The sequence below is a fragment of the Dama dama genome, chromosome 5, assembly GCF_033118175.1.
Source record: "Dama dama isolate Ldn47 chromosome 5, ASM3311817v1, whole genome shotgun sequence".
Taxonomy (NCBI): Eukaryota; Metazoa; Chordata; class Mammalia; order Artiodactyla; family Cervidae; genus Dama; species Dama dama.
In genome coordinates this window covers 109,568,055-109,590,715 of record NC_083685.1, presented here as the reverse complement: position 1 = coordinate 109,590,715, position 22,661 = coordinate 109,568,055, and the positions used below count along the sequence as shown (strand labels likewise).

General features: G+C 56.7%; 2 protein-coding genes across 2 annotated transcripts; both read left to right on the top strand.

Moving 5' to 3' along the window:
- Positions 1-4,014: 4,014 nt before the first annotated feature.
- On the top strand, positions 4,015-4,633 carry LOC133056045 (large ribosomal subunit protein uL5-like). The gene has a single exon (XM_061141127.1). The coding sequence runs from the start codon at positions 4,047-4,049 to the stop codon at positions 4,581-4,583; it is 537 nt and encodes a 178-aa protein (XP_060997110.1). The 5' UTR covers positions 4,015-4,046; the 3' UTR covers positions 4,584-4,633.
- A 14,690-nt stretch (positions 4,634-19,323) lies between these two features.
- NEUROD2 (neuronal differentiation 2) lies at positions 19,324-20,472 on the top strand. Its single transcript, XM_061141126.1, has one exon. It carries the CDS (start codon positions 19,324-19,326, stop codon positions 20,470-20,472), a length of 1,149 nt encoding a protein of 382 aa, XP_060997109.1.
- Positions 20,473-22,661: the final 2,189 nt, after the last annotated feature.

Here is a 22,661-nt window from a genome sequence, read left to right as displayed (position 1 = left end):
CGCCCGGGCGCTTGGTGGGAGGGCTCAGGAGACCGTGGCCAATGGGCGCCGAGGAGCGTGTTCTCCCGGGCCGGGAGGAGGGCGGGGAGTGTGAGCCAGGACCGCGGGAGCGGCCTGGGGGCCCCCTGCCGACTCCCCAGAACTTGAAGCTGCATTATTGATGGAGTCCAGCTGGGAGGATAATGGGGGGAAGCCGAGGGGAGAGGGGCCGCGGGGCCCTGGGACTCTGACTTTAACCCCTTCCTGGCCTGGGTGCTTGGAGTTTCGCGGGGAGGCTGTGAGGTCGTGGAGAGAATAGCACCAGCGTGTCACGCTGTGAATGGGGGTGTCCTAGAAAGCGAGTGAGAGTGAAGGAGCGGGGTGTGCGTGGGAGGACACATGTCAGTCATCATGGCGGGGAGTGTGTGAAAGTGAGTGCCAGGGGCCCTGCGGCGCCTGAAGCTGGGGAGTGTGTGTGTGGGGTGGGGGGTCCGTGCGATGAGAGAGTCTACGTGAGTAAGTGTGTGAGAGTGTCAGGGATGCAGGTGTGAGTGGCAGGGTGTGGGAAGGCCGTGTGTGCGCGGGGGGGAGGATGTCAGAGGCTGTCAAGGTGATGGGCAGGCTGTGCCAGCTCGCAGGGGGTTGGGAGCGCATATGCACAGGTCCAGCAGGAAGAGTGGAGGGGGGTAAGGTTGTGATCCTGGGAGGGCTCTTGTGGGGGCGGGGGGAATGTGTCCATGCTGTGAGGTACCCCGGATTCACGTGTCTCCTGCCTGTTCTCCCCAGATACGATGTGGGGGAGACAGAGCCAGCTCAGGGGGATAGAGTTGGGGGAGTTGGGGTTTACACGTGCCATCACGTGTGAGTTTGGTGCAGGAATAGAGCAAGGGGAGAGGTGTGTGTGTGCTCATTTGGAGGTGTGAGCCTCTCTTTCTCTGCAGAGGTGTTTGCATGTGTCTCTGAAGGGGGGAAAGGGGAGGAGATGGCCCTGTGGTTTGGAGTGGCCCTGTTTATTTATCATCTGGTGCTGGGTGCCTTGGCAGGAACTGGTGTTTCCCTCTTCGGGCCCGGGGGCGAGGGTCTGAGTGCCGCTCTGAGAGGGTGTGTGTGTGTAGACTTGTACGTGTTTGTGTCTTCCTGGGGCTGTGTGTGCCTTGGCTCTCTTCTCTCCTGGTCACGCTCAGGCCTGGAACAGTCAGGAGCCCCCCTCCCCCAGCCAGCAACTTTTCCACTCCCAGGCCAAGCACGCTGGGCCCTTGGCAGAGTGAGAAGGAAGCAAAAGGCCAGCAGAGTCTTGTGAAAATGGGGTCAGGGGCACGGCGCAGCACCCCAGAGTCAGCGCCTACTCTGGGGATGAGGAGAGGGAATGGGAGCAGAGCTTTGCCCATGGGCGCTGGAAGGCCTGGCCGCTGGGCGGCACCGCTCCCCCACCCTCAGGCCTGGCTCAAGTCCCACTGTGTTTGTTGACTTTTATGCTTGTGGGGAAACAGCCAGATGCCTGGTCCCTGGCCCTGGGGTGTGGGCCTCTCTGGCAGTCCCTGGCTTGGCCCAGACCCCTCTGTCAGATGGGTTGTGGTGGGAGGTGGTAAACACCAATTTGGCAGTGCCCTGGGAGGCAAATGAGGAGGTCACAAGGGTCAGAAGGGGCACGGGAAAGGCACGGCCCAGGCAGTAACCTGTGTGGCCACTGGGCCAAGAGGAGGCTGAGAGATCTGTGGCTTCCAGTGCTAGGGAGGTAAGAAGGTCCTGGGTGGGGTGAAGGGGACAGAAGACAGCTGGACAGATAATGAGAGGACAAGGACAGGGAGACATCACTCCCAGGGGAAACTCAGGGCCCATTGGAGCTGAGAGGGCCTTTGGGACCATAGCTGATGAGGCTCCTTTGGCCAGGGAGGGCCTGTTCACAGAGGTTCTGCCGAGAGGGTTGGAGTTCTGGGAGGCCCTGAATCAGGAAAAGCTCCCTAGACCCAGGCTGGGACAGCTGGAAGGGAGACTCTCCTCTCCTGGGTAACCTGGAAGACGGGGTCTTTGGGCCTAGAGAGGGGGGGTCTTTTCCCTTTCTTCCAGCCTTTACCCAGGCACCTACAGCTCTGGCTGCTAAACCCTGGGGTCAAGCAGGATGGGGGAGCTTGGCTCACAGGGGTACAGGCACAAGGGACAGACAGGAAGGAGAAGGAAGGAAGGATGGCAGAGACAAGAGGTGAGAGAGAAAGGAGGGGGAGGTAGGAAATGTGGACAAGAAAGAGCGAGAAAACACATGGGAGAGATGGAGACAAAGGGAGAGAGAGGAAGCCTCACGACAGAGAGAGGCAGGAGACAGAGATGGAGAGAGAGTAAAAATAGCTCCACATTAAGATAATTGCAGCTCACAGCTCTGCCCTCCGTTAGGAATTAAATGAGGTTTTATTACTTTGATTTTTCTCTCCTGGATCCTACGCGACTTCTCAAGAACTTGGGGAAAAGTTTTTCAGGTGGGCGGCCAGGTGGCGGGGGCTGCGTGGGTGACAGAGGAGGGAGGGACAGGGACTTCTGGGGGCTGGGGGAAGTGTGGGCAGGGGCAAGGAGTGGGGAGGGCCTGGCGAGGATGGGGGAGTCCGGCTGGGGCTGGGAGAGGTGGCCAGGGTCAGGAATATCCCAGAGTAGCTGAGAAGCAAGGGGCCAGGGTGACCTCCCTTCTCTCTTAGAATTAATCATATGCAAATGAGATGTAAAAATAATGTGCCACTCCTTGGTTATTATTCTTGAGTTAGAAGCACAGGCGGTTGGGTCCAAGGAACAAATTCAAGACCTTGTTTGACTTAACTCTGATTGAGCAATGGGTCTTTCTGCTTGGACTAACCAAAAAAGTTTGCCATAGGGTGTCTGTTAACATACAGAGCAGGTCTGATCACACTATTTTGAGCACACCAGTTCTCTCACATCATTGCCTGTTGCCTGCCACAGCACCCGGCATACAGGAGGCTCTACATTCACCTTCTCTGGAAGCGTGAAGCCTTTGCTCTCTTTTGGGGAGGCAGGGAGAGTGGACAATCGTGAATATTCCCTCCCTTCTCCCAAGCAAGATACAGTCTCGTGGACAGAACATAAACTGCAGAGTGGGACAGACCTGGGGACTGTGTGATTTTAGACAATAAATGTTTTAGCCTCACTATGCCTGTTTCCTCCTGCCCCGAAACCCACCTCAATGGTACCTGTGATGATTCAAAAAGATAAAATTAATAAAGTCCCCAGCCCAAGGCAAGGCTCCTGGTCAGTATTCAGTAAAGTTTCCAGCTTCTCTAGAGGGTTTCTCTGCTGGCTCGGATGGTAGAGAGTCTGCCTGCAATGCAGGAGACTCGGGTTCGATCCCTGGGTCGGAAAGATCCCCTGGAGAAGGGAATGCCTACCCACTCCAGTATTCTTGAATCCCCATGGACAGAGGAGCCTGGCCCGTAAGGCCGATGGGGTCGCAAAAAGTCGGACAAGACAGAGCAACTAACACTTTCCCAAGAGCGCTAGGGATGCAGTTCCTGAAGTGGCCAGCAGGTGGCAGAGTTGACCAGGGTTTGGGCTGCCCAGCTGCTGGCATTGCGGGTCCGTGGCTGGGCATCACACTCCTGACCTTGGCACCGCGGAGCTGAGTTTAGCTGGCTGGGTTGACACGTGGCAGCTGGAAAGGAGGTCCCCAGAAGTCCTGGGAAGCAATCTGAGAGAAGCCAGGGAGCGTTAGCAGGGCACACTGGGGCATCTTTCCCTGCCACTGCTGGTGGTGAGGAGGGGGGAAATGGGGAGGGGGAAGAGGATGTTGGGGACTCCAAGACCCGCCTCTGAGAAAACCCCTGGACACCGAGAGGAGAGAGCAAGGGCACTCGCAGTCGGGACACTGGTGACACCAGGACAGGTGGCAATCTCTGAGCATTCACTGACACACATTCATTCATTCATCCATCATCCAAACCTTAGCCCATTCAATAAATTCACATTGAGTGCTTTTTAAAAAAACTCTATTGAATTACAGTTTATATGCTATAAAATGTATCAATAAAATGTAAATTAAAATATACATTTCTCTCTTCCTGTTTCCCGTCATGGCGCAGGATCAAGGTGAGAAGGAGAACCCCATGCGGGAACTTCGCATCCGCAAGCTCTGCCTCAACATCTGCATTGGGGAGAGCGGAGACAGGCTGACCCGGGCGGCCAAGGTGCTGGAGCAGCTCACGGGCCAGACCCCAGTGTTCTCCAAAGCTAGATACACTGTCAGATCCTTCGGCATCAGGAGAAATGAAAAGATTGCCGTCCACTGCACTGTCCGTGGGGCCAAGGCAGAAGAAATCCTGGAGAAAGGTCTAAAGGTGCGAGAGTACGAGTTGAGAAAAAATAACTTCTCAGATACTGGAAACTTTGGCTTTGGGATCCAAGAACACATCGACCTGGGGATCAAGTATGACCCGAGCATCGGTATCTACGGCCTGGACTTCTACGTGGTGCTGGGTAGGCCAGGTTTCAGCATCGCAGACAAGAAGCGCAGGACAGGCTGCATTGGGGCCAAACACAGAATCAGCAAAGAGGGGGCCATGAGCTGGTTCCAGCAGAAGTATGATGGGATCATCCTTCCTGGCAAATAAATTCCCGTTTCTATCCAAAAGGCCAATAAAACATTTTCAATGAAAAAAAATATATATATATACATTTCTATGAGTTTTTGAAAATGTTATTCAACACATGACCACTACCATCATCCTCAAATGTTCCCTTTTGCCCTATCCAAGTCAATCTCCCCTCCCCCCTTACTGGGTGTGTCTTAACTCTTAGCACACTATTTTGAGACATGTCCTACCCATTATCTATCTTTGCATCATCACCTTCCTGCTATAGTGCCCAGAATACAGTAGCACTAAATGCTGTAGAGGCAATGGCTTGAAGAATGAATCAATAGATAAATACATAAGTCATATAATTGGCATATAGAGAGTGTTACTCTGTAGTGGACACTGGGCTAGACCTTTTATATGTATTAGCTCATTTAATCCTCAGTAGATTCACTCCATTTAACAGATGAGGGAAATGAGGCTCAGAACTTCTGCCCCCAGCCTGGGTTCAAAGGCAGACCATCTGACTCCAGAATTCCCACTCTTACTGCTGTCTTTAATACATTCGGGATGGGCGAGTAGAACAACTCTTGCATGCACTGAACTGGGCTTCTCCCTTGCTCTATATTGGTCCCAGTTTCTCTCTCTCTCAGCCCAGGTTGGACGGATCTGGGTGGGAAGCAAAAATCAATGTGTGGAGGCTGCCCTCTGGTGGCAGATATGAGTACAGCGTTATCTGTGCCCTCTGGCGCCCCCAGGTGGGATGCTGATGAGAAGAATGAGCAAGCCGACAGCCCACAGCAGGGGCAGCCTCGGCCCCTGGCACCTGGAGACCCCCTGCTCTGGCCACTGCCTGGTGCCCCCCGAGGTGCCAGCTGAGGCTGCCCCCAAAGAACGCCAGCTGCCGGAGCCTGCCGCCTCCCACCCCCTCCACCAGCCTCACACACACTCCAATCCCGGTCCAGTCGGCTGCTTCCATTCCCTGAAGAAGAGGCCCTAAAGTTAAAACAGCTGTTAATTTATAAACCAATTTTTCCGTGACTGCTTAATAAATCGCCAGCAGCTGCTCTGCCCCCCCTCCTGCCCAGGCACCCGGCCCCGAGGGCTGCATGGAGAAGCTCAGAGCCGCCAGCCTGCCCCTCCTGCCTCCTTCCCCCAACTCGCTAACTTGCCCCCAATCTCCTAAGAACTGGGCATGTGTGGGGGAAACCCTGATGAAACCCCAGCTTCCCTGGGCTTCAGTGGAGTGGAGAGGGGAGGAGGATTTTTATGCAGCCCAAAGGCCATTCCAACACCCTCTAACCCCCAACCCACAACTGCCTGTCCCAGAGGGTAGTGTCAGAAGTTTCTTAGTTCCTGGGGAGATGCAGTGTCCCTATTCCCTAGAGAAGTACCCTGAGCAACTGGAAGGTGAAGGGACCCTGGACTCATCCCTGAGTGCACTGGAATCTCAGTTCCCAATTCAGGGTGGTCTCCCTGACAGATGCTAACAGACTCACTGACCCTGTTGTTCTCTCAAGGGGTGGTGGGGGGGGGATGGGGGGTGAGGAATGCTGGAAGAGCTCCCTGTTCTGGGGAGATGCCTACACACACTCAGCCCCAGGATAATGAGAGGAGGGATCTGGGCCTTTAGAATATACACCTTGCCCAATTTCCACTAGCATATAAAAGGCACCATGAAAATCCACATGGGGTGGGATGGGGGGGGGGGGGTCTTGTGAATGGCAGACAGGAGACATGTTCTTTTTATCTGCAAGTTCCAGGTGAAATGCCTGCTGCTACTGTGTTCTGCTACTGACTCTGCTAGGCAAAAGGGTCAATCTGGCCATGCCCCTATAGATACAAGGAGCTCAGTTGGAAATGGGGAATTGTGTGGTAAAGCACATCAGATTGGGAGTTCAAATCCCTGTCTCCCACCTACTAGCTGTGTGACCTTGGGCAAATAACTTCTCTTTCCTTCCTCAGTGTCTCCATTTATAAAATAGGGATAATAATTACACAACTGTTGTGAAAATTAGAGGCATACAAAGTTCCTGGCACATAGTAGGTGCTTACAGTCATGTAACAGCGTTAGCTTTCTCATCCCTCCGCTGAGATGAGAGCAGAGACTGGATCTCCTATCTCCCCACAAATAGCAAATCTTGGGGTGGGGGTGCTCAGGAGATTTCCAGGGGTGGGAGCAGATAGGCAGTCTGGGGACAAAATTCAGAAAAATTAACCAGGATTTCTGAGTTCTGTGGTTCTGACTGGGCTCTCTCATTCTGGGCCCTTCTGTTCCTTCACATTCCTCTGTCCCCACCTCCTCCTGACTCAGGTAGCCATGGCCTTTCCCCAGTCTGCTTCTTGGGAAAGAAGGAAGAGCTTCCACCCCACCCTACTCCTGGAGCCCCCACCTCTCAAAAAGCAAGTTGTCCCACAGTCCGCCTAACTGAAATCCCTTCCATTTCTCCTCTTGTTCTAGTAGCTGTCAGGACCCTTTCCTGCCCGACCCCCGGAGACATGCTGGCCTCTGCGGCTCACAGCCCGGTGTGAGCCTGGCTGGCTACATCCCCCCTGTGCACCCAGAGCAACTTAGTCACCCTCTCTGAGCCTTGGGTTCCCCAGCTCTAGACTGGGGAGAATCCCAGTCCCTCCCTCTTGGGTTATATGAGACTCCACCCATGAAGTTCTTATCCTTACCATAGGGGACATGATGGTGGAGAGAGAAGTGGCAAAGGGTGGCAAAAAGAACCCGGGTGTCAGGACTGGACTGAAATCCCACTCCACTCCTCGCAGCTGAGTGACCTTGGGCAGATTGCTTAGCTGTCTCGTGCCTGCGTTTGTGTTTCTCCATCCATGAAAGGGCCTTTGATAAACACTACATCACTGGAGGGTTGTGAGCCACCTAGAATTCTCAGAACAGGTCTCCGGCTAAATAAATGTTCCCCCAAATTAACAGTATGGTGAGCTGCTCTCACTATTATGGGCCCCATTAGAGCACTGATTCTGTTAAGCCTTGCCCCACCAGGGGCTTGCCCATGCGGGATGAAGGTTGGAGGGTGAGTAGAACCAGGACTGGAGACTCTGGTATTGGAGATCCCGGCTCAGGACAGGCCCAAAGCCTCCACTTCCTCTATGTCCCCACCTCTGACCTCCCCCTAGACCCTGGCTTGGGCTCGGTCAGGAGGCACAACCGTCTGCCTCCCTGAGTCAATGGTCCTGTGAAGCTGCCAGCCCCCTCCCTGTGCCCAGGTCCTGACTACCTCCCAGAAAAAAAGGAGGGTCCCAGGGGCCCACTCAAGTCTAGGACTGCTCTGCCAGGGTGCCAGCTGGTGCCCATGGGGGTGGGGCAGCAGCTTGATCGTGTGGAAAGGAAAAGTTGGAGGTACCCCCAGCCTTGGTGGCCCCCATCAGAGACAGGATGAGACAGGATTAGGGCACCCAAGACATCCTGGAGGCTTTCTCCCCCTGGGGATCCGCTGGGGTGAGAGCTTAGCTTGGCCTGTCCGTGCCTTAGCTTACTCAGCCATCCTGGAGATGGAGTCTTCATTTCTGTTTTCCTGGAGCCTCAAAGGCCTTGGCATTGGCCTCTCACAGCTCCTTGCCCTCTTTCCTTTCTTAAAGCAGCCAAGCTCGGCCTTCTCCTCTTCCTCCTCGCCCGGATTCTCGCCTTAGAAGGCACCCAGGAGGACCCTTCGCCCGGGATGGGAGGAGAAAAGCCAAGCCCGTGCCCTAGACCGCCTCTGCAGGGCGTAGGGCTGCACCTGCAAACCCGCCCAGGGCCGGGGTCGCCCCGCGCTCTGTGCCCCGCGCCCCTTCCCGCCTCCACTGGCCCTTTAAGAGCCTCTCCGCGCGAAGCCGTCCCGGATCAGCCAGAGAGACCATTAAAATTTTATGCAGAATGAAAATGGGCCAGGTCTCCAGCTTCCTCGCTCCCATCCAATGATTTATTACTCGCAAATACCACAGAACTAATTAGTATAGTAATTAATTAATACGCATTTGCATATTTGCATGTGCAATTAGTGCAGTGGAGTGATTACTGGGAGAATGAGGGGCCCCCGGATTGTCAGATGTGAGGGGGAAGTGGCCTGGAAAAGAGTTAGTGGGAATGAACTTTGTAGGGAGCGCGAAGGCGGGGAGGGAGAGGGAGGCGAGTGGGGCGAGGCGGGGGGACGCCGGGGCGCTGGGCCACCTCTCGGGGCGCGGAGCGGCCGCGCGGGGCAGCGCAGGGTCCCGGCCCGCCCGCGGCCACCGGACGCCGGTCGAGGGTCGAGACCTGGGCGCCCCCCGGCCCGCCCGCGGCCCCGCCCCGCCCCCGCCGCGTGGCACGGCTCCAAGCGCGCGCCTGATTGTTATGCATTGTGTTTCTTGTTGCGAGCGGAGCCGGGCGGAATGGGGCTGGCACAAGCTGTTTCCCTGCCACGCGGCGGTGGCACCTTAAAGGGGCAGCGTCCTCTTCCCGCAGCCGCCCGCTCCCGCCTCCGCCCACCCCACCTCCCGGCTGCCCGTCTGACCCCTTTCCCGGAGACGACTGGCGGCCGGAGCCGGGCTCGGGGCGAGAGGGCGCGTGCCGAGGCTTCCCAGGAGGTGACGCGGCCCCACGGGGCTCGGGCCACGTGCCGAGGGAGCCCGGCGGCGGCAGGGCAGGCTTCGAGCCGGGAACCGGCGGCAGGGCGCGCCAGGTCCTCTGCTGGGCACGCGGCGGGGGTGATGAGGAGAGATCCGGGAGAAAGCTGGAGTGAGAAGGACAAGGAGGAGGAGTGCCAGGAGCTTCCTCATAAGACACCACTTCGCTTCCAGTCCTCTCAAAGATTCTGTGCGGCAGGGCTCCTTATTCCCACTTTACAGAGGGAAAAACAGAATGACCTGGCAGGTGGCTAGTGATCGAGCTGTAAACCTTGATGGTTCCAGCTGGTTTGTCCATCCCAAGTGCTCAAGCTGGAGCCAAGGGCCAGAGGAAAGAGGGACATTTCCCCAGAGGGCATCAGGGAGGACTTCCTGGTGAAGGAAGCATCTCACCAAACCTGCAAAGCTGAGGAGAGCACCTCCTAAAGGAGCTGAAGGAAGAGGGATACTGGATGGATAAACCCCACGTTTGAAGTGACTGCACGTTTCACTGTTCAGAGGGACCCCACCCTCACCCCCACCTACCCATGAATTGAACTGCAGAGATCCAGGCAGGGACACTGGCTCCCATTATGTGGGGGCCTGGACTACAGGCAAAGCCTTGGCACTGTATCTTCCAAGGGCCCCCGCCTTTCCCTCTGTCCTTCAGAGTCTCCTGGTCCCATGTGCTAAGCTGCCTCAGTCGTGCCCGACTCTTTGCGGCGACCCTATGAACTGTACCCCTCCAGGCTCCTCTGTCCATGGGATTCTCCAGGCAAGGATCCTGGAGTGGGTCTCCGTGTCCTCCTCCAGGGGATCTCGTCTCATGTCTCCTGCATTGGCAGGCGGGTTCTTTACCACTAGTGCCACCTGGAAAGCCCACTGCTCCCACAGTGTAGAGATGACCTGGGTTTCAGAGAAAGGAACACCATATTTTGTAAAAGTGGGTAAGCGGCTGGACTCAGTCAGACAGAGCTGGGTTCAGCAGCCTTAACCTCAACCGCTCTGGGCTTCAGCGTCTTGTCTTTAAGTGGAGTTAACAGTCATCCCACATCTGAGGTCATGGTGAGAATGAAATAAGACTGTGTGTGAGTGAAGCCAGGGCCCGGCGCCGATAACACTACCGCTGTCATTTCGTTATTATGGATTATAAAATATTTCGTTATTACAGAGAGCTCTAAAGCCCGAGGGACAGGAGGACCCGCAAGAGGTAATCAGGTCCTCATTTCTCGTCCCAGCTCTGTCACCACTCGTGTGACACCGGGCAGGTTGCGTCCCCTTTCTGTGATGTGGGATTTTTTTAATCTGTAAGGTGGGGCACTGGGCCTCGAGGCTCCTACCCCTCAACTGTTCCCTTCCTTCCCCATGCCCCCTGACTCCTCAGGGTACTGAACTAAGGAAGTAGCAGCTAAGTCTCATGCACACTGTCCTGGGCTCCAGTTTCCCAGGGGCTAAACCAGGAGGTTAAATTATGATCTCCTGCTCTGCTGGCTCTGCTGTCTACGTGCACCCTCCACGCACGGCTTGTGGACGCTGCCCTCCTGTGAGCGCCAGCACCACTGCCAGCCTCAGGTGCCACCATGCTCCAACGCTGGGCTCAGGCATCTGAGAACTTTCCAGTGCCAGGCTCCCAGGAGTCCCCAGCCCAGCTCCCGAGTTCTGATTTTCAGGGGAGGACATCAGGACATGCCCAAGTCACGGGCAAGTTCAAAGCAGAGCCCGCCCGGAGGAAAGAGAGCCTGGGACGCACGCTGTCCTGTGCTTTTCCCACTGCCCTGCACTGCCCCGTGGGTGCCCACCATCCGCCATCAATCAGGACTTAACCACCCCGAGCACTGTCTTTTTGTCCTCCTATCAGCGCTGAGAGAGACAGCAGGTGGACACGTGGCACTATTCCCATTTTACAGATGCGGAAGCAGGGTTACATGATTTGATCAAGGTTGAGACCCTGCTAAGTCCGGTGCTCTTTGGACTACCTTGAGCTCCCTCTTCATCTGACTGCCTTCCTCTGCGGGCCGGACCCATGCAGGGGCAGGGGCAGGACATCCCAACTGCTCACTTGGAAAAGTGACAAGAAAAGCAGAACAAAGATGTGGTGATGAACAGAACTTCAGGAACAAAGTTTTTTGTTTTTTTTTTTAAATACAGTTGATTGGGGGCTTGAGGCCAGAGCAGCCATACCTGGAGGCAGTGCTTCCACACCTGTTTGTTCATTTGATGCTCCACAGGAATCTTATTGTAATGATCACGCCCATTTTACCGAGGGGAAGGCTGATGTTCTATGTCAGTGCTGGGGTTGGGGGGAGACTGAGGGGAAAGTAAGGGGAGCTGCCCATGGGCCGGTGTCCTGCCCTGGCTCCAGCATTCAGTTTCTGGACAATGAGGGGACAGGCCTTTGAGCCACTTATTGAGGATATCGTGGGTGTCAGACCCCTTACCTAGTTACTGCCTACCAGGTGAGAGAGACCTGTGCGGCAAAGGTCATGGCCTGTGCCTCCCTGTCATCATCATTTAGTTGCTAAGTTGTGTCTGACTCTTTACCATCCCAAGGACTGTAGCCCACCAGGCTCCTCTGTCCATGGGATTCTCCAGGCAAGAATACTGGAGTGGGTTGCCATTTCCTTCTCCAGTGGATCTTCCTGACCCAGGGATCGAACCTGTGTCTCCTGCATTGACAGGCACATTCTTTACCGCTGAGCCACCAGGGAAGCCCGTGCCTCCCTAGAGGTGTGCAGAAGGCATGAGGGGAGTCAGAGGAGGGCATCTAACCCAGAGAGGCTTCCTGGAGGAGGTGGTGCTTAGGCTTAAAAGATGAAGAAAGTGGAGGGTGCTCCATTCAGAGGGGACAGCCTGAGCAAGATCACAGGCAGGAGTCTGGTGAAAGCTGGAGGAGCTTAGAGTGGCTGAGGGGCAGATTTCAAGGCAAGGACAAACATACAGAGAGAACTGCACAGCAACCAGATCCAGTTGTCCCTAAGGAGCAAGGCCTGACCCTAGGGGTGATGGGGAGCCACTGAAGGTGCCCGATGAGGGTAATACTACATTCAGATTTGACTTTTCTATGGAACGGGCACGATGAACACCCCCAGTCCTTCTGAGGAAGCCAGAGCAGCAAGGGCCTGTGGGAAGTCAGAACTTTCCAGGGAGGAGAGGCTGAGCCAGACCCACAAAAGAGGGTTGAGGTATTGGGGGTGGCTTTGGGGAGCAGCATCAGCAAAGAAGAAATGGCAGTGGGAGCGGGACAACTCAGCGATGTCCCTGGACCTCATCTCCCATCCCTGTGGCAAGTTGCATTTACCCCATGCAATGAAGGTGTGGGGTAGGACAAGGGGTAGGAGAGGGGCGCTGAGCCTGCTGAGAGATATGAAGCCCAAGAAGGGGGTCTGCAGCTGGCCAGGAACCCCCCAGGAGGGGGAGGCAGTGAGGGACCTCATGTGCCCTGAGTCTGAGCTTCGTGCCCAGGGAATGGGGGCCCAGCACCCCCAGACTCAGCCTCCATGCACAGAGCCCCCTCTCTGAGAGCCACTCGAAGGAAAACCTGTGACTCACCACCCCATCCCAAGTCCTCCTCCCCAGACAAATCTGTGCCGAAGGCAGCAGGAGGAGTCTGAGGGCTCTGGGCTTGACCTGCGACCTTAGAACTTACTGCTTTAGGAGATTCTCTGGAGACAGGCTCCAGTACCCCAACTCCTCTAAGTCAGCTAGGCATTAATACAAGGAGCATTTATTGAACATCAACTCTATACAACCTGTGTGAAGCCCCAGACTACTGAGATATAAGGTAAGTAGCCACCACAGTCAAGTCAGGGAGACATGAGTGAATGGTTTGTCCTAACAGTGGGTGGTAAGTACTGAAATTGCCAGGAGGAGATCAGGGAAGACACCCAGGAGGAGGTGTCCAAGCAGGACTGCTCTTGGTGAGGCATGAGAATGAATTTGAAGAAAAAAGAGACTCAGAGACTACAGCCCATTAGGGAAGGAGCTCTTTTCAAAACAAAACAGGGCCCAGATGCCAGAGGGCAAAGGTTATTGGGCACAGGTCACTGTACTCTTAGAGCAAGGCAACAATCCTGCGGGGGGCTGGCTTTGCAGGAGGGTCGGTGGGTCTCCTCATGGCCCTCTGTCCCAGATTAGGGAGATGTGCATCAGGGGTCCGACTCAGGACTTTCAGATCAGGCCTGGTGCTGTGGGCACGTGCCCACCTATCTTTGGGTGGGGCCTGGGCCTGGCGCGGGAGCCCAGGGCAGCAGGCAAAGGGTCAGTGCAAACGCTGGCGGTGAGCTGGCGGTCAGGACAGGTCAGCACGGAGCATGGGGGGCTACACCTCACCGGTCCGCCCCCGCCCTCCCCGGTGGCACCACGAGGCACGCAGCCGCACATCGCCCGTGCCAGCCCTCACCTCCCGGCAACGTCGCCGCATTCTCAGCCACACCATCTGGCGTGCCCGCCGCTCCCCAGCACACTGCGGCGGGCGGGGGGAGGGGGCAGGTGCCCCCCTAGAGCCGGGAGGACGCGGCAGGTCCCCGCCCCCCACGTCCCGTCAGACTGGGGGTGCACAGGGGGCGGGGGGAGGGCGGCGGGCTCTCCGGGGCTTCAGGAGGGCCCTTCACGCCTCCGGCCGATGGCAGAGTCACCGTGTGGGCAGTGCCAGCCGGCCCCCTCCCCGCGCTCCAGCGCCACAGCACACGCAGTGCCAGGAGCACGGGCCTCCGAGGACCCCCACATTCCTGCCCTTCACCTCAAATCAGAGCCGGGGCGGGGCGGGGGGGAGACGAGGAGACCGTCCCCTCCTTGTCCTGCTCCTGCCCTCACTCTTCACCTGCCAGACCACCTCAGCCTGGGAGCACCCGGGAGATGGAGTTAAATGGCTGAGGGGCATGGAGGCCTGGACTCCAACGCACTTGCTCCCCCACGGTTTGGCCCTTTGGTGGGAAATCAAGTCCCCTTCCCCAGCACACTTGCCCCCACCAGTCTTATTTGGAGCATGGTGATGTTGGTGGCAAGTGTCTGGCTAGGTGTCCTTCTGGGTGTCTGAATGGAATGGAGGTTTACAGATTTATGTGTGGTGTGTTTTTTTTTTTTTTTTTTGGTGTAGCAGGGGGCGTAATGAGAGCAGCTTTATACAACATTCTCCAGTTCTCTGAGCAAGATTCCCTAGACTGCTCAGGAATGACCTATCCCCTCAGGCTCGCTCCCTTCTACACCCCCAAGGCCCCACCCCCGCCAACCCGGGACCTACGCCTGCACAAAATGGCCGCCACCCCTCTGAGGCAGCCATTTTAGGTGCCCAGACAGTGGCCTCCCCTGGGATGGGGCTATGTCTCCATGGGAACCTCAGACCCTCAGCTCCCGGCTCCCTGGATGGGGGTGGGTAACAGAAATGGGAATCTTCCAGGCTTGCCTGAGATGCCTACCCTTCCCCTTTCCCTCTCAGAGACCCAGAGGGGACCAGGCCCCTCACCAACTCCCTTCCCCCAATGCCAGGGGGAGGAACAGATGGCATCTCTGGGTGTCCTTCTTCTTCCATCTCCTTCCTTCCATTTCTGGCGCTTTCTGTCTCTCTATCCCCGCATCTCTGCCTCTCTGGGTGGACAGAGAGGTGCACGGCGTCCCTGTCTGTTCATGCTTGTTCATGTGTATGTGGACACGTGTGTTTTATACCTCCTTCAAGCTCATGTCTAAGGCGGGCCCATCCCACACCTCCCTCTGTTCCAATTTTCCCCTGTTTTTTATTGTATCTTCTAAAAAAAAAGTTGAAATGTGTCGAGTGAGAAAAACTTGTTCCATTTTTCTGAAGGAAGAAAAGACAGGGGCAGCAAACAGACTGAGAGGAATGAAGTTTTCCATACCCCCAGGTACATCCCCCCAACCCCTCAGGCCTCATTCTCCTGGTGGTGGTGGGGGGAGCTGAAGGGGGGTGAGGTCATTCCTGAAAGGAGATAGGGGAGGGATGGAAGCCCTCCAAAGGGCTCCGCTGGAGTAGAAAGCAGAGCTGTGGGGGCCTGTGAGGCTTAACCCAGGCCTCAGTGTCCAAAGGAGAGGGCAGGGGGGTATCTTTCAACCCCAAGGAAGCATTAATTCATGCACTCATCCATTCATTCACCCATTAATTCAACAAAAACTCAGTTCCCATGTAGACAGAGCATTCTGAATATGTATGTATCAGGGGGTATGTGCAAGAAATTATTAGTGTAAAGCATGTTACAGTTTACAAAGTGCTTTAAGGAAAAGGAGAGCTGGCATTTACTGAAGGTGCACTCTATTGCTAGCCCCTTGCTCAACTCAATACACCCATTATCCTATTTCGTGCTAACAACAGCCCTATGAAGTGTAACATAACTGTCCCCATTTTACAGATGGGGAAATCAAGACTGAGAGCTGTTATGTAACTTGTTCAAGGCATTCGGCTTTCTTTAAGGATGGTAAATAGGGTTGGCTAGGAATCAGAGCCTAAAGCATATGCATGGAATCAAAATACCATATGACTGGGAGGACTCAAGAAGAGCCGTGTGTCTGGATTGAAGACCCCCAGCCTCAGTGAAGAGACAAGAAAACCTTTGAGGCTGTGCCCAGAAGCGGACAGGGGCCTAGCCAGCACTGCCGAATCTCTGCCCCACCTGAGGTCCACCCTTTGGCCCCCTCTGCCATGTCAAGTGCCCCCAGATCATGTGCCTTCCCAGGACCAGGATGTATGAATGGAGGAAGACTTAACATTGGCTTCTCATCCTTGGGGCCCCCTGAGGCAGACTGTGGGACTATAGGAGGAGCACTGGGTTGGGAGTCAAGTCCCTTGGTTCTAGATCCAGTTCTGTGACCCACTGCATAGCCCTGGGCAAGTCAGTCCCCCACCACGGGCCTCAGTGTAAGGACACTTGGATCCCCTGGTGGTTCAGACAGTCAAGAATCCGCCTGCAGTGCAGGAGATCTGCGTTCAGTCCCTGGGTCAGGAAGATCCCCTGGAGGAGGGAATTGCAACCCACTCCAGTATTCTTGCCTGGGAAATCCCATGGACAGAGAAGCCTGGTAGGCTACAGTCCAGGAATCCAAAGAGTCGGACTCAACTGAGTGACTAACACTTTCACTTTCACATCAGGACTCTTCGAGATGCCTTCTGTACCTGGTCCAGTGCCTCTGAGCCTCACACAGATGCAGCCCCCCTCTCCCAAGGCCTCCTTCGCCACCATGTATGCCTCTGTGTAGAACCTAATTCATTCTACGAGACACCAAATCAGTGTCTTCCCAGTCCAAGACCCCTTCCTGAAGTCCTAGAAGGAGAAAAGTGTTCCTGTGCAGCCTGAGAATGAGACCCCTGTCTTTGCACCACCCAATACTTGGCACACGGTTGCCATCAAAGTGAATGTGGTCAAGTATAATTGAAGTTGTCTTAGCATACGGAAGCTGGAGGATGGGGAGGGATAGGAAATGTGGGTCTGAAACACACTATGAATTCCTGAATAAAGGTGTAGACCAGGGTCTCTCTACACCTGATTGTGATTGCCTGCTTACACACAAGACTCTATCTGAGTAGGGGTGTGTATCCATTTTTTGCACACAGAGTGAGGAACAGGTGTGTGTGTGTGTGTGTGTGTGTGTGTGTGTGTGTGTAAAGCTTCCTCCCTCAATCCATGCATCTGTGTCTGGCCCAGGGAGAGGGTTGAAAGGTGAGCTGTAAGATAAAACAGCAATTTCCTACTTTCCTCACCAAGGCACCTGTCTGACCTACCTCCCCCTGGTCACTGGTGGACTGCTGGAGTTGGCTTCTCTACTTTCAGGATTTTTTGAAGGGGGAGGGGAATGCTTGCATCTCCTTCAGGAACTTGAGGCGATTCCCAGCCCAGCCCCCTCCTCCTTCAAACAACCAAGTCAGAGGCCAGGAAAGAAAGAGACTGGTGGGACGGCTACTTGTCTCGCAGGGGGAGGGTATGTGGGGCTGGGAATTGAGGGGAGAGGAGGGAGAGGTTTCTGGGTTAGGAATCCAGACCCAACCCTCTCCCCCACCCCCAGACGGTGGGTGCATAGTCTTATCCCAGGGGCTGCTTTCCATCCAGATCCCAACCTACATGTGCCCCCAAACACCCAAGGAAATCTTTCCCATCGGCTGACTCCACAGATATACACACATGTCCCCACAGACACACACACACACGCCCATGCAGAGGCACAGACATCCAGGCAAGTCTTTCCTTTTCTCTGTCTTTCCCTTGGTTTGAATTTCGTTCAGCCACATATGTTGTGTGTGCGTGAGGGTGGGTGGGGGAGGGGCAGACAGGGATGAGGGATGGCACGGTGCCAACATCTACCTATGGGGCTTAGGCCAGGGACGCCCCCCACGCCCACCCCGGGAGGAGGCCTCAGCTGTCCCTTTGTGGTCAAGCGGATCCTCCTGGGGGGGTGTGGGGGCAAGCATAGAGGTCCCCTCTCCAGACCCTAGGTTCTGGTTCCTGACCCACCTTTGGGGGCCTGCAAGGAAAGAAATGGACAGAGCAGGACCCTGGAGGGAGCACAGAATTGGGAACATCAAAACCCCCCAATTTCCAACCTCGCCACCCCATTGTTCCCATGTGGGGGACTCTATATCCAAGGGGGGCAACTCCTCCTACCTCCCTCTCAATCCCTGCTTTCCCTGCGTTGGGCGGGGAGGGGAGGGCGGCAGAGATATTTATTTATTTCCTTTATTTATTTAATTTTTTTTTTTTTTTTTTTTTTGGAGTAGAGAGTGACAGATGGCGGCGGGTCCCGGGGGAGCCGGCTCTCCCCCAATGCAGACGCATGCCAATCACCGTCTCTCATGTGATAGCTGCTGCCCGTGACGTGCCAAGCCCATATGGCCTGGCATAGAGGCTGGTACCCCGCCTGGTAGAGATGCCACACTCGCTCCGCGGTTCGCATGGCGCTCTGAAGACGCCGGCGCCTGCCGCCTTGAGGAGCCGCTGCCCCCGCTCCCTGAAGATGGGGGAACAATGAAATAAGCGAGAAGATTCCTCTTCTCCCCCCTCTCTCTCTTGCCCCCCTCCCCCCCCTCCCCTCCCCTCTCCCCTTGACTCCTCTCCGAGGTAAGTTGTCCGAAAGGGAGCTAGATCTGACCCGCTGATTGGGGGCGGGGGGCAGCTTCTTCGGCCGACAGGACGGTCCCCAAATCCCCCCTTCCTGGGATGATGCCCCCTCATGGGGTGGGCATCGGAGGAGCCCTAGGTTTCCTCTCGCATAAGGGGCTGCAGCTCAGGGGGCTGCGGAGGGAGGCGTCTCTGCCCGCCTTGGGCTTGGGGAGGAGGGGGAAGCAGGGTCATGGGGGGCGTGAAGAGCCTGAGATGGGAACCCCCCATGGTTGTCCCGGAGGAACCTTCGACCTTTCCCTACCACCGGGAAAAAGAGAGAGAGAAGCAAACAAACAAATTTGGATTTTTTTTTTTCCTATCAATCCCGAAATACAACGAGATCTGAAGAGCCGTGTGGGAGGGAGGCAGTTTAAAGGGGGGAAGGGGGTCCCCGACCGCAGGGGAGACGGACGGGGCTCGCTTCTCTCCGTCTCCTCCCCACGCCCGGGTTTCTCAGCCCTCGCCGCCCCGAGCCGGCTCCGGGAGCTGGGGACGCCCGGCTAGAGGAAACGATCCTCCCGCCTCTAGAATTGGGGCTGCGGGGGTGGGGGCCGAGCCGAGGGCGGCGCGCGGCCAAGTTGCAAATTGGATTAGGGAGCGTGGGGGTGAGAGCCACGGGAGGGTGAGGGAGCAGGGCGGAGGGGCCCGGGCCGCCGGAGCCGCCGAGCGGGGCAGCTGTCCCCACCGGCGGCCGCCCAGCCTTCCTCCAACACCCGGAGAGAACAGGCTTTCCGGGTGATCGTGCAGCCTCCCCCCGGCGAAGAGATCTGCTCCCTAAAGCCTCAGCTCCGTCCCAACCACACCCGGAGATGACCCGGCGCGGGGAGCGGCCCCTCGTTCAGGCGAGGGGTGGAGCCGGGGCCCAGCGCTGGGGAAAGGGCCTGGGCCGAGATCCCGGGCGCGCGGCCGGGGCAGGGTTGGGAAGGCTCGGGGTGGGGCAGGCGGAGGAGGTGGGCATCCAGGGCTCCCCGGGCAGGAATCCGCACTGGACTCGGGAGTGGAGGCGGGTGGAGGGGGCGCGGCATGAACCCAGCGCGCCCCTAACTCTGTGTTCTGTGTCTCCCCTTCCCGCCCGCCGGGCGTCCTCAGGCACCATGCTGACCCGCCTGTTCAGCGAGCCCGGTCTCCTCTCGGACGTGCCCAAGTTCGCCAGCTGGGGCGACGGCGACGACGACGAGCCGAGGAGCGACAAGGGCGACGCACCGCCTCCGCCTCCGCCTCAGCCGGGGCCCGGGGCTCCGGGGCCCGCCCGGGCCGCCAAGCCCGTCCCTCTCCGTTCCGACGAGGTGCCGGAGGCCGCGCTGGCCGAGGTCAAGGAGGAAGGCGAGCTGGGGGGTGAGGAGGAGGAGGAAGAGGAGGAAGAGGAAGGGCTGGACGAGGCCGAGGGCGAGCGGCCCAAGAAGCGCGGACCCAAGAAGCGCAAGATGACCAAGGCGCGCCTGGAGCGCTCCAAGCTGCGGCGGCAGAAGGCGAACGCGCGGGAGCGCAACCGCATGCACGACCTGAACGCGGCGCTGGACAACCTGCGGAAGGTGGTGCCCTGCTACTCCAAGACCCAGAAGCTGTCCAAGATCGAGACGCTGCGCCTCGCCAAGAACTACATCTGGGCGCTCTCGGAGATCCTGCGCTCGGGCAAGCGGCCCGACCTGGTGTCCTACGTGCAGACGCTGTGCAAGGGCCTGTCGCAGCCCACCACCAACCTGGTGGCCGGCTGCCTGCAGCTCAACTCGCGCAACTTCCTCACCGAGCAGGGCGCCGACGGCACGGGCCGCTTCCACGGCTCGGGCGGTCCGTTCGCCATGCACCCCTACCCGTACCCGTGCTCGCGCCTGGCGGGCGCACAGTGCCAGGCGGCGGGCGGCCTGGGCAGCGGCGCGGCGCACGCCCTGCGGACCCACGGCTACTGCGCCGCCTATGAGACGCTGTACGCGGCGGCGGGCGGCGGCGGCGCGAGCCCGGACTACAACAGCTCCGAGTATGAGGGCCCGCTCAGCCCCCCGCTCTGCCTCAATGGCAACTTCTCGCTCAAGCAGGACTCGTCGCCCGACCACGAGAAGAGCTACCATTACTCTATGCACTACTCGGCGCTGCCCGGCTCGCGGCCCACGGGCCACGGGCTGGTCTTTGGTTCGTCGGCTGTGCGCGGGGGCGTCCACTCGGAGAATCTCTTATCTTACGATATGCACCTTCACCACGACCGGGGCCCCATGTACGAGGAGCTCAATGCGTTTTTCCATAACTGAGACCTCGCGCCTGCCCCTTCCTTTTTTTTTTTTTTTTTTTGGCCTTTGCCCGCACCCTTGCCCCCAACCTCCCCACCCCCCCAGCGCAGGGGCACCCCCACCTACCCCAGCGCGGGGTGCGGGGAGCGGGCCGTCGGTTCTGCCGCTCTCCTGGGCAGCGCGGTCCTCTTATCTGTGGGTGCCCGTCCTAGGGGCCTCGCTTCCCCCAGGGGACTCGCCTTCTCTCTCCCCAAGGGGTTCTCTCCTCCTCTTTCCCAGGGAATACTTCTACAGGGACCGTCTTCGGGCACTCTCTGGAGACCCCTCCCCCCATTCCCAACTCCTGCACTGTTCCTCTTCCCCTTTCCCCCTGCAGGCCCAAAGGCTTTGGTAAGGGGGGCAGCTGAGCTGTGGTATACTGTTTTCCTCCTATTATTATTATTATTATTATTGAAACAGTCACCGAGCTGCCGAGGAGCTGGGCGCCCCCTCTTTCTTGAAAAGGGCATAAATCTGGGCGCCAAACCTGGACCTGGAAGCCCTCACCCCCAACCCCTAGTCTCAGCGTTTTGTGATTTTAATTTTGGCGGGAGGGAATGTGGATTGAGAGGAAAGAGAGAGGCCAAGATAATTTGTAACTAGAGTCCATTTCCCCCCTTTTCCTTTTTTAAACAAACATACATACAAAAAAAAAAAAAAAAATCTGAGGCGACGGAGGCCGAACGCAGAGTCCGGATCAGAAAAAAACGCAGTAAGAACTTTTAGAAGCAATAAAAGGCAAAAAATACTACTACCAATAATAAAAAGACACAAATATCTATGCAAGGAGGTTCTGACTGAGCCTAGCGGCCCGGCCCGGCCCCGGGATGCCCCTCCGGGCCCGCGGGCCGCGCCGCCCAAGCGCGGATCTGTGCACTTTGGTGAAGTGGGGGCCGGCGCTGCCCCCTCCCCTCCCCAGGTTCTTACAATCAGAGACTCCGAGATTTGGGGCCCCAGTGCCACTGCCCTCCCCCGCCCCGTCCCCGTTGTGCGTCATGCTGTTTTTTAAAAATCTGTTTCCAAATTTGTATGGAATGGCAAACTGTTGGGGGGTCGGTTTGGGGAGGGAGGGTTTGCATGAAAGACACACACGCACGCCACACCGCACGCACACGCAGGCCCAGAGCCGGCGTTGGGGGGCAGAGGGAGGAGAGCTCGCCGCCCCCCAACCCTCCTCAGGCGACTCTATCCCTTCCCGGGACAAGGGTGGAGACCCAGACCTGAAGGCAGCCCCTCCCGACTGTGCCTCTTTGGGCCTCAGGCGCCCGGCGATTTCCGGTGGCTGGAGAGGGAGTTTTTGTCCGAGGCATCCTCTTGGCTCTGGCTGACAGGTGGGCAGGGAGACGGCTGAGGACTCCTCCTGGAGGTTTCCCAAAAAAAAGGGGGCAAAAGGAGAACCTCTCCCCACCGGAGGCAGGAGATCAGACATCCAAACACACGATGCAAAAATGCAAACCCACAGGCGAAACACCCACACACTCACACGCAATTTTACCTTCCTCTTGTAGCGAAGATGAAACTCCCGTCGGACACCCGAAGTGCATTGCGTGTTTCTGTTCAGTTTAATGACGATTAATAAATATTTATGTAAATGAGATGCAAAGCCGGACCGGTTTTTCACGGTGGCCTCGTTTCATTCCGGGCATTGAGCTGGGACTCAGCGTGATGAAAAAACAGAGTCAATGACCGTGTGGTGGCCAGGTAGAGGAACCCTGGAAATTCCTGGGTAGGATTCCCACACTACAAACCCCCTCACACCCACCCACTGGGCACCGAAACAGCTGCACTTGCTGCCCCTCACAGACCTTACACAGACTCACACACGCCCCCAGCACAAAGCATTGCGCTAAACTCATTACACTCCTTCAGTTCCCCAACATGCACATGCACCTCTTTTGAAAACAAAATATCTTTTCATCACTGAAAAATAACCAAGATGAGAGCAGTCGGTCATTTTACAATCCTTTGCCCACTGTTGCAAAAAAAATGAGTGTGTAGAAATCAAGAGACAACCATTTGAGCCAGACAGGGATGCTTTTAAATAGAAAAACTACCAGGTTATGAGAATGAAATATTAATGGAAGAAGTCTTTCCAGTCTTACATTTAAAATTTCAGTGGACTCAAGGGAATCAGCCATTTTCAACCTCAAGAATATTGAAATTTGTAGAGG

Excerpts from the sequence above, each read along its gene's own strand:
- LOC133056045 (XM_061141127.1), top strand. The coding sequence starts at position 4,047 with ATGGCGCAGGATCAAGGTGAGAAGGAGAACCCCATGCGGGAACTTCGC.
- NEUROD2 (XM_061141126.1), top strand. The coding sequence starts at position 19,324 with ATGCTGACCCGCCTGTTCAGCGAGCCCGGTCTCCTCTCGGACGTGCCC.